Raw genomic sequence first — 16498 nt, 5'->3', positions numbered from 1 at the left:
GAAAAAATACACTTTGATTAAAAAAAAAAACACTATATATAACCCAATTTTTTTGTAAAATATGAAAGAGGATGTTATAGCGAGTAAATAGATACCCAACATGCCACGTGGCGGGGGCAGAGTTTTTTCAGCACCTGTATCAGTTTTTTTTTTCATTTCGTACAACGACCGAAAGGGGTGTTTTCGGTCGAAACGAAAAATTTCGGTGCGTTCCTAAAGAGAAAAAAAAAAAGCCTTGAGCCTTTACAACCGCATTAATTGTTGTGATGACCATTGTCAGGTAATTCCAAAACAATTGTCACTGGAGATGAGAATAAACTTACAGTAGTGACAACTGTCTGAGGGGACTTCCCCTAACTTTGATATTTCTCCCCTCACTTCCTGTTGTGTCACAAGGACATAAAATTCTGGAAAATCCGCTCGACAGGAGAAGGCACGAAAAAAAACTTTACTTGGATTGTAACCATTTTTACTAGGATTGTAACCATTTGGCATTTGAAACGTCAGTAAAATTTACTCCTGTACTCAATTTTGGTGCGTTCAAAAAAAAGAGTAAACTCAACTGCCTGTAAACAAAGATGTGTACATGGACACATAGGAAAACGTTAGGGAGAGTTCAGGGGCTGCTGAAAAAACGCAGAAAAGCTCCTAAACGTCAGTTTATCAGTTGCAGTGTACATGAGCCCTAAGCCATTTTGTTATTAGAGAGGAGCCGCTACAACTGGGCAAGACCGAGGCTAGGTTCATATCTGTGCGGGTGGTGCCGTTGCGGATCCACATGAAAATCCGTGCAGCTGCACCACCCGCACAGAGGAATGCGAAACCACGGCCGGGTGCCATTCGTTCTAATGGCACACCCGCACTGGAAAACGAAACCATACTGGGAACCGTGGTTCCCGTGCAGGCTGCGTTTTCAGCCCTACAGGGCACGGGAGTCCATTCAAATGAATGGGCTCACGTGCCCGGGCAAAATGCTGCCCACACGGCCGCATATATGTGAACCAGGGCTGAAGGGAAGGCTGGAGGATGGCTTTCAGTAGCAGGAGGGGCAGTCACAACCTAAGAGAGCGGCTATTGTTCAAAAGGGGCCAACAATAGAAAAAAAAAACATTACCATGAACTGAGATGATCACCCCAGGGTTGCTTCTGAACTAATCCCAGTGTGTTTTCAAATGCGGCTTTGCTGTGATTGGTTGGTTCTGGATTCGTAAAGTCCTCTTTCTCCTGCCGGCTCATAGGTTAGCACAGGATGTACAAACCAGTGGGAGGAGCAAGTCTTCCACACATGTGAAATGGAAAAGCATGTCCTGCGTCGGCAGACCTCATGGGTCCTTGTTAATATTGTGTTTTTTGTTGTTGTACAGGGGCAGATCCTGGCCAATATGAAAGCAATGGAGTCTGAGTGGTTTGCCCAGAATTGCATGGGAAGGAAAACGAAGGTGACTTACCTAGTGATTTTGTGTGTTTTTTTTTTTTTTTTTTTTTTCCCATATAAATGTAGCCCTCTCCTCTGGAATTATCTATGCTGCTCATAACCAGATTTTGAAAGTGATACTAAGGTATAAATTATTATTTTAAAAAAACGTGCTCTGTGCAATGGTTTTGCACAGAGCAGCCCCGATCCTCCTCTTCTCAGATCTCCCGCAGGTGCTCCTGGCTCCACTCCACTGCTGATTGCCCGCACATTGCTATGGGGGCACTTGTATGTGTGCTCGCTCCCAAGCCCTGCTATGTGTCACCATTAGATACACAGAGAGTGGCTCGGTCTGCCCCGCTCCCTCCTCACACTGGCTGTGGTTGACAACGGCTCTCACTGCTTTGTCTGAGCCAATGGAGAGATAGAGATCAGGCCCCAGTAAGTATTGGGGGTGGGGGGGGGGGGGAGCTGAGGGTTGAGCTGCACACTGAAGCTTATTATCTTCATGCCTAGAGTGCAATCAGTTAATAAAAAACTTTCAGCCTTTAACCCCTCGCCCTCCAAAGGATTTCCCTCCCTTCCTTACCAGGCCGTTTTTTGCGTTACGGCGCTGCGTTACTTTAACTGACAATTGCGCTGTCATGCAATGCCACACCCATATGAAATTTATGTCCTTTTTTCCCACGAACTGAGGTTTCTTTCGGTGGTATTTGATCGCCCGTGCGGTTTTTTTTTTGTTTGTTTTCTGCGCTCTAAGCAAAAAGAGACCAACAATTATGAGAAAAAACAGTATTTTGGACTTTGCTACTAAACACGTCCAGTAAAAAAAAATTAAAAAATCAAATTTCATCATAAGTTTAGGCCAAAATGTATTTTGCTCCATGTCTTTGCTAAAAATAAAATCCCAATACGTGTAAATTAACTGGTTTACGTGAAAGTTATAGCGTTTACACATGGCGGTATAGATACTGGGATTTATTTGTATATTTTTTTCTATACTAGCCATGGCGGTGATCAGCGACTTTTAGCCGGGCTGCGGCGGGCATTCTGACACTGGGAGGAACTAACTTGGTGTCACTGACATCCCCAGTGACACCAATACAGTGATCAGTGCTAAAAAAACAGCACTGACACTGTACTAATGGCACTGGGCAAGAAAACGTTAATGTGAGGGGGCGATCAAAGGGTTAACTGTGTGTAGGGAGTATTTTACTTGGGGGCGGGGGGTGGGTGCTTCACTGTAAGCACACTAAGCGGGATGGCTGTGCTGTGGATGTACAAAGTAGTTGTGATATGTACGGATTTACTAACGTTGCAAAATTGTGGTTAGGCATTTAGATTTGTTTTACCTGTAGGCATGAAGGGGTTAATAAACACACACTTACCTGTCCCAGGGTCCAGCGATGTTCTCACCCACGCCGTCCCTTCTCCCCTCCTCTCCTCCAAGGCGCCGGCATCTCAACTGTGTGCACCAGACTGTGACAGCTTGCAGTTTCACAGCCTGGTGCCCACTGCGCATGCGCGAGTCGCGCCTTCTAATTGGTACGGAAGTCTGTGGGAGGGAGGAGGGGCTGAACCTCCGGCTCACTTCGCCACAGCGAACTGAGCCGGAAATGGGAGCAGATACCTGTCAAAACCAGGTACCCACTCCCCCCCTAAAAGGTGGCAAGTATACAAGTATACCAGTGGAGGGGCGGAGGAGGCAATTAAGCGGAGCTTCCACTTTTGAGCGGAACTCTTCTTTAAAGGTTTTTTGGTGGATCGTACACGATGTCGGTGCACTCTGTTTCCTTTACAGTTTTTTCTGAGGATTCCAAGGTCTGGAGAGAGCTGCGAGGAAATGGATGGTTTTTTTTTCAACTACATTATGTAGCAAAGTGGAAATAGTTAGACAAAGGGGGAGATTTACTAAAATTTGTGCACACAGAATTTGGTGCAGTTGGGTACAGTGACCAATCGGCTTCTCACTTCAGCTTGTTCAATTAAACTTTGACAATAAAACCTGGAAGCTGATTGGCTACCATGCACAACTGAACCAGATCCTGTGTGCACCAGTTCTAGTAAATCTCCCCCATAGACTTGTAGATTCCATTGTTGTTGAGCGCTGACCGTTTATTTTTTTTGGTTGTTAGGGCAATTCAAATTCACCCCTAAACCCCCTCTCCTCTAGATCCTGTCCCTGCATTATTATCTTTTATTTATTTATTTTTTTTTGTTCCTACAGTGAGAAATTACTTTTATTTACCCCCCTATGACAAATTCTTGCAGGTCGGCGCTCCTCCCCTGGAGAAGTTTAACACCTGGGGTGGATCACTGTCTCTCGGTCACCCTTTTGCTGCTACAGGTTGTCGCCTGGTGATGGCAGCTGCTCACCGGCTGAAGAAGGATGGAGGACAGTATGGGCTGGTGGCAGCGTGTGCTGCTGGAGGACAGGTGAGCTTGTCACACGGTCTACTCAGTGCCTTTGTTTGGATTTTATGTTCATGTGATCTAGTCAGTTTTCAATGGATGTTATTTTCTTTTAAGAGCAGCCGCAATTGTTTATTTTATATTTTTTATTTTATATTTTTATATTATATTTTTTATTTTATATTTTTATATTATATTTTTTATTTTATATTTTTATAATATATTTTTTATTTTATATTTTTATATTTTTTATTTTATATTTTTATATTATATTTTATATTTTTATATTATATTTTATATGTGGGGCAGCACATTGGCTAAATGGTTAGCACTTCCGCCTAGCAGTACTAGGGTTGTTGGTTAGAATCCCAGCCACGGCACCTCCTGCCTGGAGTTTGCATGTTCTTCCTGTGCCTGCGTGGGTTTCCTACGGGTACTCCGGTTTCCTCCCACACTCCAAAAACATGCTGGTACGTTAATTGGATCCTGTCTAAATTGGTCCTTGTATATGAATGTGAGTTAGGGACCTTAGATTGTACACCCCTTGAGGGTTAGGGACTGATGTGAATGTACAATATATATGTAAAGCGATGCGTAAATTGACAGTGATATATAAGTACCTGAAATAAATAAATATATAGTAGAACTATAGGCAAAACGTTTTCCCCCCATTTTGAATAGTTATGCAGGCCATACATGGGTCAAATTCCAAACAATTTTTTGTCTGAAAATCGAAAACGTCGTTCGCTCAGTAATCCGATGGCGCCATCAATGATTTCTAAAATCGTCCGACCAAGTCATAAAATTCACCCCATATAACAGGCAAAATTTCTGTTCCTTCCAGGTCACGGCTGCAAAAAACGATCGTACGATTTGACCATCATTGAGTCGAAAATCGGTCGTTTTTCACAAATTTTCCAACGTACCCAATTACCGAAAAAGGGAGGAACCACGAAAATCGTCCGGTGCCATAGTCAATGGCACCAGGCGATTTTTGTGGTTCCTCCCCTTTTTGGTGACCACTAACAAAGCGAAAATCGGCCAATTATGCTTAGGTCCAATTTTCAGACAAAAAAATCGGTTGAATTTTGACCCATGTATGGGCGGCATAAGGAAGGTTTATAACCCGTCAGGTTTTTTTTTTTGTTTTTTTTTCACCATCTGTGTCCCATTGCGAAGATTTAACTTCATTTCCTGTCCCTTAGCCAGACAGGAAGTGAGGGCAGATACTTGAAAATTAACCAGTGCTCTGCTGGACACTGTTAGAAGTCACAAGACTGCTATATACTGCTGATGAGAAACGGTATTTAGCAGTTTATATTTATTAAAATAATTGCATTTCCATGTTGTGTGTACTGTGGGAGACCAGAAATAGTGAATAGTATCCCCGGACCCTGCATTCACTATATCTGGTCTCCCCGGACCCTGCATTCACTATATCTGCTCTCCCCGGACCCTGCATTCACTATATCTGCTCTCCCCGGACCCTGCATTCACTATATCTGGTCTCCCCGGACCCTGCATTCACTATATCTGCTCTCCCCGGACCCTGCATTCACTATATCTGCTCTCCCCGGACCCTGCATTCACTATATCTGGTCTCCCCGAACCCTGCATTCACTATATCTGGTCTCCCCGGACCCTGCATTCACTATATCTGGTCTCCCCGGACCTTGCATTCACTATAGCTGCTCTCCCCGGACCTTGCATTCACTATATCCGCTCTCCCCGGACCCTGCATTCACGATATCCGGTCTCCCCGGACCCTGCATTCACGATATCCGGTCTCCCCGGACCCTGCATTCACGATATCCGGTCTTCCCGGACCCTGCATTCACTGTATCCGCTCTGCCTGGACCCTGCACTCTGGTCTCCCTGGACCCTGCATTCACTGTATCCGCTCTCCCTGGACCCTGCATTCGCTGTATCCGCTCTCCCTGGACCCTGCATTCGCTGCATCCGCTCTCCCTGGACCCTGCACTCTGGTCTCCCCGGACCCTGCATTCACTGTATCTGCTCTCCTTTTCTCATCAGCAGTATATAGCGGTCATGTGACTTCTGTCAGTGTTCAAGCTTTAGGAGGAGTTTTCATTCTGCTCTAGGAGGATGCAGAACCCTTGACCTCTGTCTGGACAGAGCTGATTGGCCCTGTGCTGATCAGACACCCACTCACCCGAAAGAAAAAAAAAAAACTTCTCTAGAAATACACACCAAACTGAGCATGTGCAGAGTGTCTCCACACAATATGTCTTATCAGGAGATAAGAGAGGGACACTGGAAGAAGGGGAAGATCATAGAAGTCGGGATCAAGCCATTTTTACGCAATACAGAGGATTAACCCCTTAGGTTCTATTGTGAGTATAACAAGCATGCTTTACTGCATTGACAGACTGATTTTTTTTTTCCCCAACTTTACCGATTAAAAAAAAAATGTGCCAAAACCCCGAAAAACGGCCGACCAATTAACCCACTAACGATGCGGAAATCGGACGATTTCCGACCCTTCTGTGGCCTGCATTAGTCAGTGTCATGGAATCCTGTAATTGAAATGTATTTAGAATCAATTGAATAGCAGAATCAATTGAATAGCAGAAGTTGTATGCAACACGTATTGTATGTAACACATTTTGGTAATTTTGTTATCTATTGCTAAGATGTCGGAATTCCTCCAGGTAAACGTGTTTTGTCTTGTTATTCCTGCTCTCCTGGATAAATATAACCTCATTTACCTTTTGTCTGTTCCTTCCCCTGTCTGATCGGCTCCCCAGAGTTCATTGTCAGGGGACAATCTCAGCACATTAGGAATAAACCGCAGGTTGGGTCAATGTACATCCCTGGAGGGAGAATGAGCAGAGAATAGACCGCACAGCACCTGTCACAGCTCCCTCGGCCCCCGCCACAGCTCCCTCGGCCCCCGCCCTGACGTTCCTGTATCTCTAATGTGTGCTTATCTTTTGTTAATCAAACATCCGCACCTGAGCACACTGCGCCTCACCACAATCACCGCTGTCACCTGAGAGGGACTCTAGCATGTGTATACAGTGGCATCATACATGGAGACATTTGTTTTCATTGCTTTCCGTGTGTGCATGTATAGATATTAATGTACGTGTGTGTGTGTGTATGTATGTATGTATGTATATATATATATATATATATATATATATATATATATATATATATATATATATATATATATGGTTTTATGTTCGGGGCTGGTTTTTAATTTTTTTTTTTTTTTTTTTTGAGATACCATAAAAATATTAAGGATATTTTGTTACATTTTCAACCATCTTTAAGGTTCTTTCATATGTTAGTAACCTTAGCTGTTCATTCTGTGATTAGGTGGTTCAGTAGCTCAAGTTCACATTTACATACACACTCGATGAAGGAGCCAGACAAGTCATTCATCTCAAATACTTTTGCTGTCTGCCTCTGCTTGGCTACATATACATTTTAAAAGTATATATGTAGCCACTACGTATTTCGTTTGTATTTTGTTTTTTTGTTAGTATTATTTATATGATGACTCTAAAAAATAAAAACCAAACAAAAAAAAACTCAAATACGCATTGGCTACACATATCCTTTAAAATGTATATGTAGCCAAGCAGAGGCAGATGGTGAAGGAGCCAGACAAGGGATTCATCTCAAATACTTTTGCTGCCTGCCACTGCTTGGCTACATATACATTTTAAAGGATATGTGTAGCCAATGCGTATTTGGGGTTTTTTTTGTTTGGTTTTTATTTTTTAGAGGCATCATATAAATAATACTTACAAAAAAAATCCCAAATACGCATTGGCTACACATATCCTTTAAAATGTATATGTAGCCAAGCAGTGGCAGGCAGCAAAAGTATTTGAGATGAATCCCTTGTCTGGCTCCTTCATCGTCTGCCTCTGCTTGGCTACATATACATTTTAAAGGATATGTGTAGCCAATGCGTATTTGGGTTTTTTTTTTTGTTAGTATTATTTATATGATGCCTCTAAAAAATAAAAACCAAACATACATATTGGCTACACATATCCTTTTAAAATGTATACGTAGCCAAGCAGAGGCAGACGGCAAAAGTATTTGAGATGATTCACTTGTCTGGCTCCTTCGAGTGTGTATGTAAATGTGAAGTTGAGCTACTGAACCATGTAATCAGTTGCTGTACACAGAATGAACAGCTAAGGTTACTAGCGTATGAAAGAACCTTAAAGATGGCTGAAAATGTAAAAAAAAATATCCTTATTATTTATATGACGCTGCCAAAAAACAAAGGATATTTTTTTTACATTGTCAGCCATATTTTAAGGTTCTTTCATATGTTAGTAACCTTAGTTGTTCATTCTGTGTACAGCAACTGATTACATGGTTCAGTAGCTCAACTTAACATTTACATACACACTCGATGAAGGAGCCAGACAAGCGATAACATCTCAAATACTTTTGCTGTCTGCCTGCTTGGCTACATATACATTTTAAAGGATATGTGTACCTAATATGTATTTGTTGTTTTTTTTTTTTTTTTGTTACAATTATTTATATGATGCCTGTAAAAAAAAAAAAAAACAAAAACAAAAATAAATGCGTATTGGCTACGCATATCCTTTAAAGTGTGTGTGTGTATGTATGTGTATATATATATATATATATATATATATGTATGTGTGTATATATATATATATATATATATATATTAAAGTGTGTGTGTGTATGTATGTGTATATATATATATATATATATATATATATATATGTATGTATGTGTGTGTATAATTTTTTTTTTTTTATATTGCATGTTATTGGGTATTCTTTGCAACCCCACATTCACTAAGCTTTTAGGAAAATTCACCAACTTCAGCTGCAAAGTTAACAGTGTATATACCTTTAGTAAATCACCCCATAGTTTTGCAAGTATACATGCATACATTATTTTTAACTTGTAATCTCAGTGTTTTTCATAAAAACAAAATGTGCTTTAAATTGTGATCTTTCGCTGACTATAGACAGCCTTGTGTACTGTTGATGGATATTTTTTCTTTCTCGCTGTTTTAGGGTCATGGAATGATTGTGGAGGCCTATCCCCAATAACTTGCAGCTCCGTTTATTGTCCCAACCAATGCACCAGAGCAATGCACTAATAACGAAGAATGTCTCTCCTACAAAGGATAATTTTGCCGCACTGTAAATATTTTTTTAGTTGCCTTGTCTGCGGTTTTCAATGCAATACTGATTTCTACTGAGCACTAAGCAATTCCTACAATATCGGATTCAATTGCCTAATGATGGATGGGGGGGCCGAAGTACGTGCCCATGGCCGTTCCTTGCTTTTCTATGTTCTGCTCAAGAAAACAGGAGTTGTTGCTGAAATACAGAAGATGAATTCTTGCTGAATAAAAACCTGTTGTGCTCACAGCTTTGAAATGAGCTTCTGGAAGTATCAGCCTCTTCCAATAACTGTCAGCATCTCTGCAAGAATTGCGGAGAGACAGGAAGTTTTGAAAGTTAATAAAAATGTAATTGAGCAAATTTTTGTTTTTGGTTTCTTTTTTTTTCTCTCAATTCCACGTGGACCTGTTACTGTGTAATAAAGCAGACACGACACAAAGCACAACAGAGGAAATTCTGAAAGGGAGCTTGTTGGGATGACTGTTACCTGGCAGAGACAAAGGTTCACACTGTTGCAGGTCAGTGCAGTGGCCTTGTTTGCAGATTGGTGCCTCGGGTAAAGAACTTTGTGCTTTCACTGGAGCTAGTTTCCAGATACACAACCAAAAGTTAATTTTTAAAAAACTGTTTTAGTGCACCAGGCAATATATCAAAGCCGTTTTAAACACAACTACATTTGGGTTTTATAGTGAATCTGTATTGTCGTGAGAACTATGGGAGCCGCCATAGCTGGCCTTGTATTTGGCTGGGCTGTCTTATGCCTCGATACCTCCCATAGCCACAAGCTCAGAACAAGCAAGCTTCAAATGAAAGCTAGAGATTCTTATCGATGTCATTGTGACTCAAAATGATGGAAGCAAACGCATCTGCATTGTAGCTATTGGCATTGCTTCTTTTAATAAATTAACCCCTAACAAATAAAAATTAAATATTAAAATAGTAGTGGAACAATGAAGATGTAGGCTGCATTCACACCTGAGCATTGTATTTTTGAGATTTTTTGAGCTGTGAGGGTTCTTTAATATCCAATTGAGAAAAATATCATCTGTTTCATCATTTGTTGCTGTTTTCCAGCTTTTTCACACATAGTCTGACTGAAAAAAGACAAAAGTCCATCCAGTTCAACCATTAAAATGGTTATACGCTTTTATTTATTTTTGTTAGGGGCTTGGGGTTAGGAGTGAATTCATTTTATTTATTAATATTTATTATTAGGGGTTAATTTATTGTTTTTATTTTTTGTTGGTTAGGGGTAATTGTTTTTTTTTATGTATTATTGTTTTTATTATATATTGATTTTATTTTGTATTATTTGATTAGAAGTTTAGTGGTTCATTTTTTCTTGTTTATTCTATTTTTATTAGAGTCAGGGCTTGGGGTTTATATAAAATATATACAGTTATGTCCATATATTTTTGGTCATGGGCACAATTTTTAGTTTTTTTCAGGTAAAAATATATTCAAGCTATAGTTATATAATGGATATGGGCTGAAAGTGCACACTCTCTGGTTTAATTTTAGGGTATGTACATCCAAATTGGTGGAAGGGTTTAGGAATTACAGCTCTTTTTCAAGGGACCAAAAGTAATTGGACAACTGAATCAAAAGCTGTTTCATGGCCAGGTGTGGGCTACTTCTTCATTATGTCTTCATCAGCAGGTAAAAGGTCTGGAGTTGATTCTAAGTGTGGTATTTGCATTTGGAATCTATTGCTGTAAACCTACATGATGTGTTCAAAGGAGTTGTCCATGCAAGTGAAACAGGCCATTGTAAGGCTTCAAAAACAAAACAAATCCATCAGAGAGATAGCAGCAACTTTAGGAGTGGCCATATCAACAGTTTGGTACATTCTGAGGAAAGAATAACGCACTGGTGAGCTCAGCAACATAAAAAGGCATAGGTGTCCACGGAAGACAACAGTGGTGGATAATCGCATGAACCTCTCTATGGTAAAGAAAAACCCATTCACCCATCTAGAAAAGTGAAGGACACTCTCCAGGAGGTGGGTGTATCATTGTCAAAGTCTACAATCAAGAGAAGACTTCACAAGAGCAAATACAGAGGGTTCACCACAAGGTGCAAATCATTCATACGCCTGAAGAGTAAAAAAGCCAGATTACACTTTGCCAAAAAGCATCTAAAAAAGCCGGAACAGTTCTGGAAAAGCATTCTTTGGATGGATGAAACTAAGATTAATCTGTACCAGAATGACGGGAAGAAAAGTGTGGAGAAGGCGTGGAACAGCTCATGATCCAAAGCACACAACGTCATCTGTAAAATGTGGAGGAGGTGTGATGGCATGGGCATGCATGGCTTCCAGTGGCACTGGATCATTGGTGTTTATTGATGATGTGACAGAAGACAGAAGCAGCCGGATGAATTCTGCAGTGTTTACAGATATACTGTCAGCCCAGATTCAGCCAAATGCAGCTTCACAGTACAGATGGACAATGATCCAAAACACACTGCAAAAGCAACCCAGGAGCTTTTGAAGGAAAAGAAGTGGAATATTCTGCAATGGCCAAGTCAATCACCTGATCGCAACCCAATTAAGCATGCATTTCATTTGTTGAAGGCAAAACTAAGGGCAGAAAGACCCACAAACAAAACAACTGAAGACAGCTGCAGTTAGAGCCTGGCAAAGCATCAGAAAGGAGGAAACCCAGTCTTTGGTAATGTCCATGGGTTCCAGACTTCAGGTAAAACATCAGAAAGGAGGGAAACCCAGTCTTTGGTCATGTCCATGGGTTCCAGACTTCAGGTAAAGCATCAGAAAGGAGGGAACCCAGTCTTTGGTCATGTTCATGGGTTCCAGACTTTAGGTAAAGCGTCAGAAAGGAGGGAACCCAGTCTTTGGTCATGTCCATGGGTTCCAGACTTCAGGTAAAGCGTCAGAAAGGAGGGAACCCAGTCTTTGGTCATGTCCATGGGTTCCAGACTTCAGGCAAAGCGTCAGAAAGGAGGGAAACCCAGTCTTTGGTCATGTCCATGGGTTCCAGACTTCAGGTAAAGCATCAGAAAGGAGGAAACCCAGTCTTTGGTCATGTCCATGGGTTCCAGACTTCAGGTAAAGCATCAGAAAGGAGGGAACCCAGTCTTTGGTCATGTCCATGGGTTCCAGACTTCAGGTAAAGCATCAGAAAGGAGGAAACCCAGTCTTTGGTCATGTCCATGGGTTCCAGACTTTAGGTAAAGCATCAGAAAGGAGGGAACCCAGTCTTTGGTCATGTCCATGGGTTCCAGACTTCAGGTAAAGCATCAGAAAGGAGGGAACCCAGTCTTTGGTCATGTCCATGGGTTCCAGACTTCAGGCAAAGCATCAGAAAGGAGGGAAACCCAGTCTTTGGTCATGTCCATGGGTTCCAGACTTCAGGTAAAGCATCAGAAAGGAGGAAACCCAGTCTTTGGTCATGTCCATGGGTTCCAGACTTCAGGTAAAGCATCAGAAAGGAGGGAACCCAGTCTTTGGTCATGTCCATGGGTTCCAGACTTCAGGCAGTCATTGCCAGTAAAGGATTCTTAACAAAATATTACAAATGAACATTTTATTTATGATTCTATTCAATTGTCCAATTACATTTGAGCCCCTGAAAATGGAGGGACTGTGTATAAAAAATGGCTGCAGTTCCTAAAATTTGTACTTGATATCTATGTTTAACCCCTTGAATTAAAGCTGAAAGTCTGCACTTCAATTCATTTGGATTGTTTCGTTTTAATTTATTCTGGTGGCATACAGAGCCAAAAGTATGAAAACTGTGTCCAAATATATATATGGACCTAACGGTATGTATGCATATGAGGGAAATAAACAAAAATGATCAAAAACCTGCAAATTGTGCATTTCATTGCAGTCGTCTGGGGGGGGGAAAACATGCCGGTCTGCCCATATCGAGCTACAAAAGCAACTCTAAAACTTTTTTGAGTTTCAGGTGTTTGGCTTCAGGCTTGAAATGGAGATGTGAACCAACTCCACAGAGAATAATCAATATTTTTTTTCTCCTTTAGCGGTTTCAAGCCTCAAGCTACAAAACGCTCAGGTGTGAATAAAGCCATATAACTGGCATCATTAGATGCTCGTACCTTTTACTGCGCTCTTCCAGCTACTTCTGCAGTCCAGCTACAAAATTCTACGCAAATACCAGCTTTCTGAATGTCTATTTGCCTAGGGTTGGCACATCTTCACTTCAAGTCTCTCGAAGCTCATGCAAGTTCTAGAGCTTTTTTTTGTCGCTCAAATCGGACAGATTTTCTAGTTTTTTAGCACTTTTAACCACTTGAGCTCCAGAGGATTTACCCCCTTAATGACCAGGCCTCTTTTTGCTACTCAGCGCTGCACTAATTCAACTGATAATTGCGCGGTCATGCAATGCTGCACCCAAACGAAATTTACGTCCTTTTTTCACACAAATAGAGCTTTCTTTCGGTGTAATTTGATCACCTGTGCGCTTTTTATTTTTCACGCTATAAACAAAAAAAGGCCAACAATTTTGAAGAAAAACAATATTTTTTACTTTCCGCTATAAAAAATATATAGTAAACTCAAAGTTGGTTATAAATTTAGGACAAAATGTATTCTGCTCCATGTTTTTGGTAAAAAAAATCCCAATAAGTGTATATTGATTGCTTTGTGTGAAGTTATAGCGTCTACAAACTATGGTATAAATACTGCAACTTACGCCATTTTTCCGCTATACAGCACCGCGCTAGTTTAACGGACAATACGGTACATAAATGAAATTTACATCCTTTTTTTCCCCCACAAATTGAGCTTTCTTTCGGTGGTATTTGATTGCCTGTGCGGTTTTTATTTTTTGTGCTATAAAAAAAAAAGGATGACAATTTTGAGGAAAAACAAACAATATTTTGGACTTTTTGCTATAAAACATGTCCAGTAAAAAAAAATAAATGCAAAAATCAAATTTAGTCATAAATTTCTGCCAAAATGCATTCTGCGACATGTCTTTGCTAAAAAAAAAACCCAATACGTGTAAATTAATTGGTTTACGTGAAAGTTATAGCGTTTACAAATGGCCGGAAAGATACTGGGATTTTTAGGGGTTTTTTTTTATACTAATGGAGGAAGGGGTTAACTTTATTTTGCAGGGAAGGGTTATAGGAGTGAGGGGAGTGTTTTACTAGGGGGCGGGGGGGTGTGCTGGACGGGACAAGGCTGATCGAGAAAGAGAAACTGTTCTTTCTCGATCAGCTCATCCTCGAGCTGACAGGGAAGTGACAGACAGCACAGCTACTGCAGCTGTGCTCTCTGTCACTGTTTGCCGCCGTTCGCCGGGAAACAGCCGCTAAGGAGCGGCTGTGACCCGGCGACTGACATCTGCGGCGGTGATTGGCGGGACGTTTTAAAACGTGGTTTTGCCTGCGAGTCCCGCCCTGTAGCCGTATATGTACAGTGGCTGGGCGGCATGTAGTTATTACCATAGAAATGAATGGAAAAGCACGATTTGCACGCAATTTTCTGTTCAAATTAAAAAAATGTTTTAAGTAATATATGCATAAATAAATATAAAACAAGTACACAAATAAAAAATCAAAAGAAATAAAATAAATTAATAATATAATAATAAATAGTAAATAACCACTAAACGTAATCCCCTATTAGGGTTTAGTAGAATAATACTATATTATTCATATTATTAATAATAATTTATGTATTTTTATGTTGAGGTTTAGCATGTTTTACTATTTTTTTTTTTTAAAGGGTTAGGGGTTTTTATTTTATTATTCCATATTATTCATTTATTAGTATTAGTCATGTTATTATGAACACCCTAACAAAAATAATATTAATAAGACAGTACATAACATATAAACCCCATTCTACCCTACTCTAACAAAAAATTATTATAATAAATGAATAATAATAAAAAGAAATAAAAGCTTAAAAAAAGCTGAAAACATAAACAATTATGTAACTGATGATATTTCTCTCTATTGGCTAATTTAAAGAAAAGAAAAAAAAAAAAGCTCAAAAACGCCTGATAAACACTATATGGAAATGCGAAAAAAAAACCAGTGAAAATGGCTCAAAGAGACGTTGCTTTCAAATGTGAATCCAGTCTTCAGTCTACACCTATGAGGGTACTAAAATGGAAGCTGGTACTGCAGACTCAATTGTAAAGGGGAAAAAGGACAGGGCCGTCAGCTACTCTTGGTTTCTTTAGTGTGTGCCTGATTTGGGACAAGCATGAAGCTATGATGCCCGTCTAGCAGGGGAGGGGACCTAATCATGGCCTGCTGCAGTTTCACTTACAAGTCCCAATTCCACTTCCACCCTCTGACTGGTTAGTGAACGGAGAAGCCACACACTGATGAGCCCATCGCTCTCAATTTCTCTCATCCCTCCACCTATGAGCATGCTGTTTTGTGCTGCTTCTCCTTCCCCCTCTGTGAGTTCTAATGTACCGTAGACTGCAAGGGAAAAAAAAAACTTTTTTTCTTTTCTTTGTTCTTTTTTTTCTTTTATTTTTCTTTTAATGACTACAGAACCCGTGGTTGCTTTTTGTATCATTTATGTATGTGAATAGTTCAGTTTTAAACACAAATCAGCATAGAAAAGATATTGCCATTAAAATGCATATTCAGATCGTATTTTCCAATGCCTATTACGGTGGGAGCACAACTAGATGCCATTCATGTTGAAAATGGTCCGTACCATGCCATCAACTTCTATTTAGCCATGAAAAACAACTGATGAATTGGCCTTCTGACAATGTAGGGGGGTACAAGACCGCCAGGACTGTCAAGTTGGACATCAGTGCCACTCCTGTATCTGGTGACTGCCATCATTTTCAGCTGTCCTCTATCTTCCGGTAGGTCTCCACATTGTACATAGTGGAGTCTTGATTCTGTTCCTGCGAAGACATGACACAGCCAAAATTGCTATAGGTGCAGTGGTACAACAATGAAGGATTTGCAGGCGTAACATTTATTTATTTATTTATCGTGTTTATATAGCGCCAAAGGGTTTGCTCAGCGCTGTACAATGGGGGGGGACAATACATGAAACAGAACAGTAACATCAAACAGAACACAAGGGGTTAGAGGGCCCTACTCTTTCGAGCTTACAATCTAGGAGGGAGGGGGTAGAGGCACCGGAGGAAGCGGCTGTGGGGGATGAAGTGGTAGGAGGAGGGAAGGGCAGCGGCTGTTAGGTGAGGGTGGGGTAGGCTTCCCTGAAGAGGTGGGTTTTCAGGGAGCGCCTGAAGGTGAGGAGGGACGGTGACAGTCTGATGGATTGGGGTAGTGAGTTCCAGAGGATGGGGGAGGACCTGGAGAAGTCTTGCAGTCGTGCGTGGGAGGAGGAGACCAGGGAGCAAGATAGAAGAAGGTCCTGTGAAGAGCGAAGGGTACGGGTAGGGTGGTACCTGGGGATCAGATCGGTGAGGTAGTTAGGGGCAGTGTTGTGAATGGCCTTATAGGTCAGGGTGAGCAATTTGAATTTAATGCGTTGGGCAATGGGGAGCCAGTGGAGGGAGAGGCAGAGGGGGGTGGC

The 16498-nt window shown here is 40.9% G+C and overlaps 2 protein-coding genes across 3 annotated transcripts in view; one reads left to right on the top strand and one right to left on the bottom strand.

Moving 5' to 3' along the window:
- The window catches only part of HADHB (hydroxyacyl-CoA dehydrogenase trifunctional multienzyme complex subunit beta), a 57054-nt gene extending 47706 nt beyond the window's left edge, over nucleotides 1–9348 (top strand). For both annotated transcript variants that reach the window (XM_089655656.1, XM_089655655.1), the window contains exons 14-16: nucleotides 1365–1439; nucleotides 3686–3850; nucleotides 8875–9348. In XM_089655656.1, coding sequence (XP_089511782.1) covers nucleotides 1365–1439; nucleotides 3686–3850; nucleotides 8875–8910 — 276 coding nt within the window. In that variant the 3' untranslated portion in view covers nucleotides 8911–9348. The remainder of the gene's footprint in view (nucleotides 1–1364; nucleotides 1440–3685; nucleotides 3851–8874) is intronic.
- Nucleotides 9349–15794: 6446 nt separating this feature from the next.
- LOC149443313 (adhesion G protein-coupled receptor F3-like) overlaps nucleotides 15795–16498 on the bottom strand; it is an 84664-nt gene continuing 83960 nt past the window's right edge. The window contains exon 13 of the mRNA XM_089655700.1: nucleotides 15795–15857. Coding sequence (XP_089511826.1) covers nucleotides 15795–15857 — 63 coding nt within the window. The remainder of the gene's footprint in view (nucleotides 15858–16498) is intronic.

The sequence above is a fragment of the Staurois parvus genome, unplaced genomic scaffold (genome assembly GCF_062004578.1).
Source record: "Staurois parvus isolate SC_StPar_1 unplaced genomic scaffold, SC_StPar_1.0 ptg000860l, whole genome shotgun sequence".
In the NCBI taxonomy this organism is placed as follows: Eukaryota; Metazoa; Chordata; class Amphibia; order Anura; family Ranidae; genus Staurois; species Staurois parvus.
The sequence above is the reverse complement of the archived record's forward strand: the minus strand, read 5'-3'. Positions and strand labels throughout refer to the sequence as shown.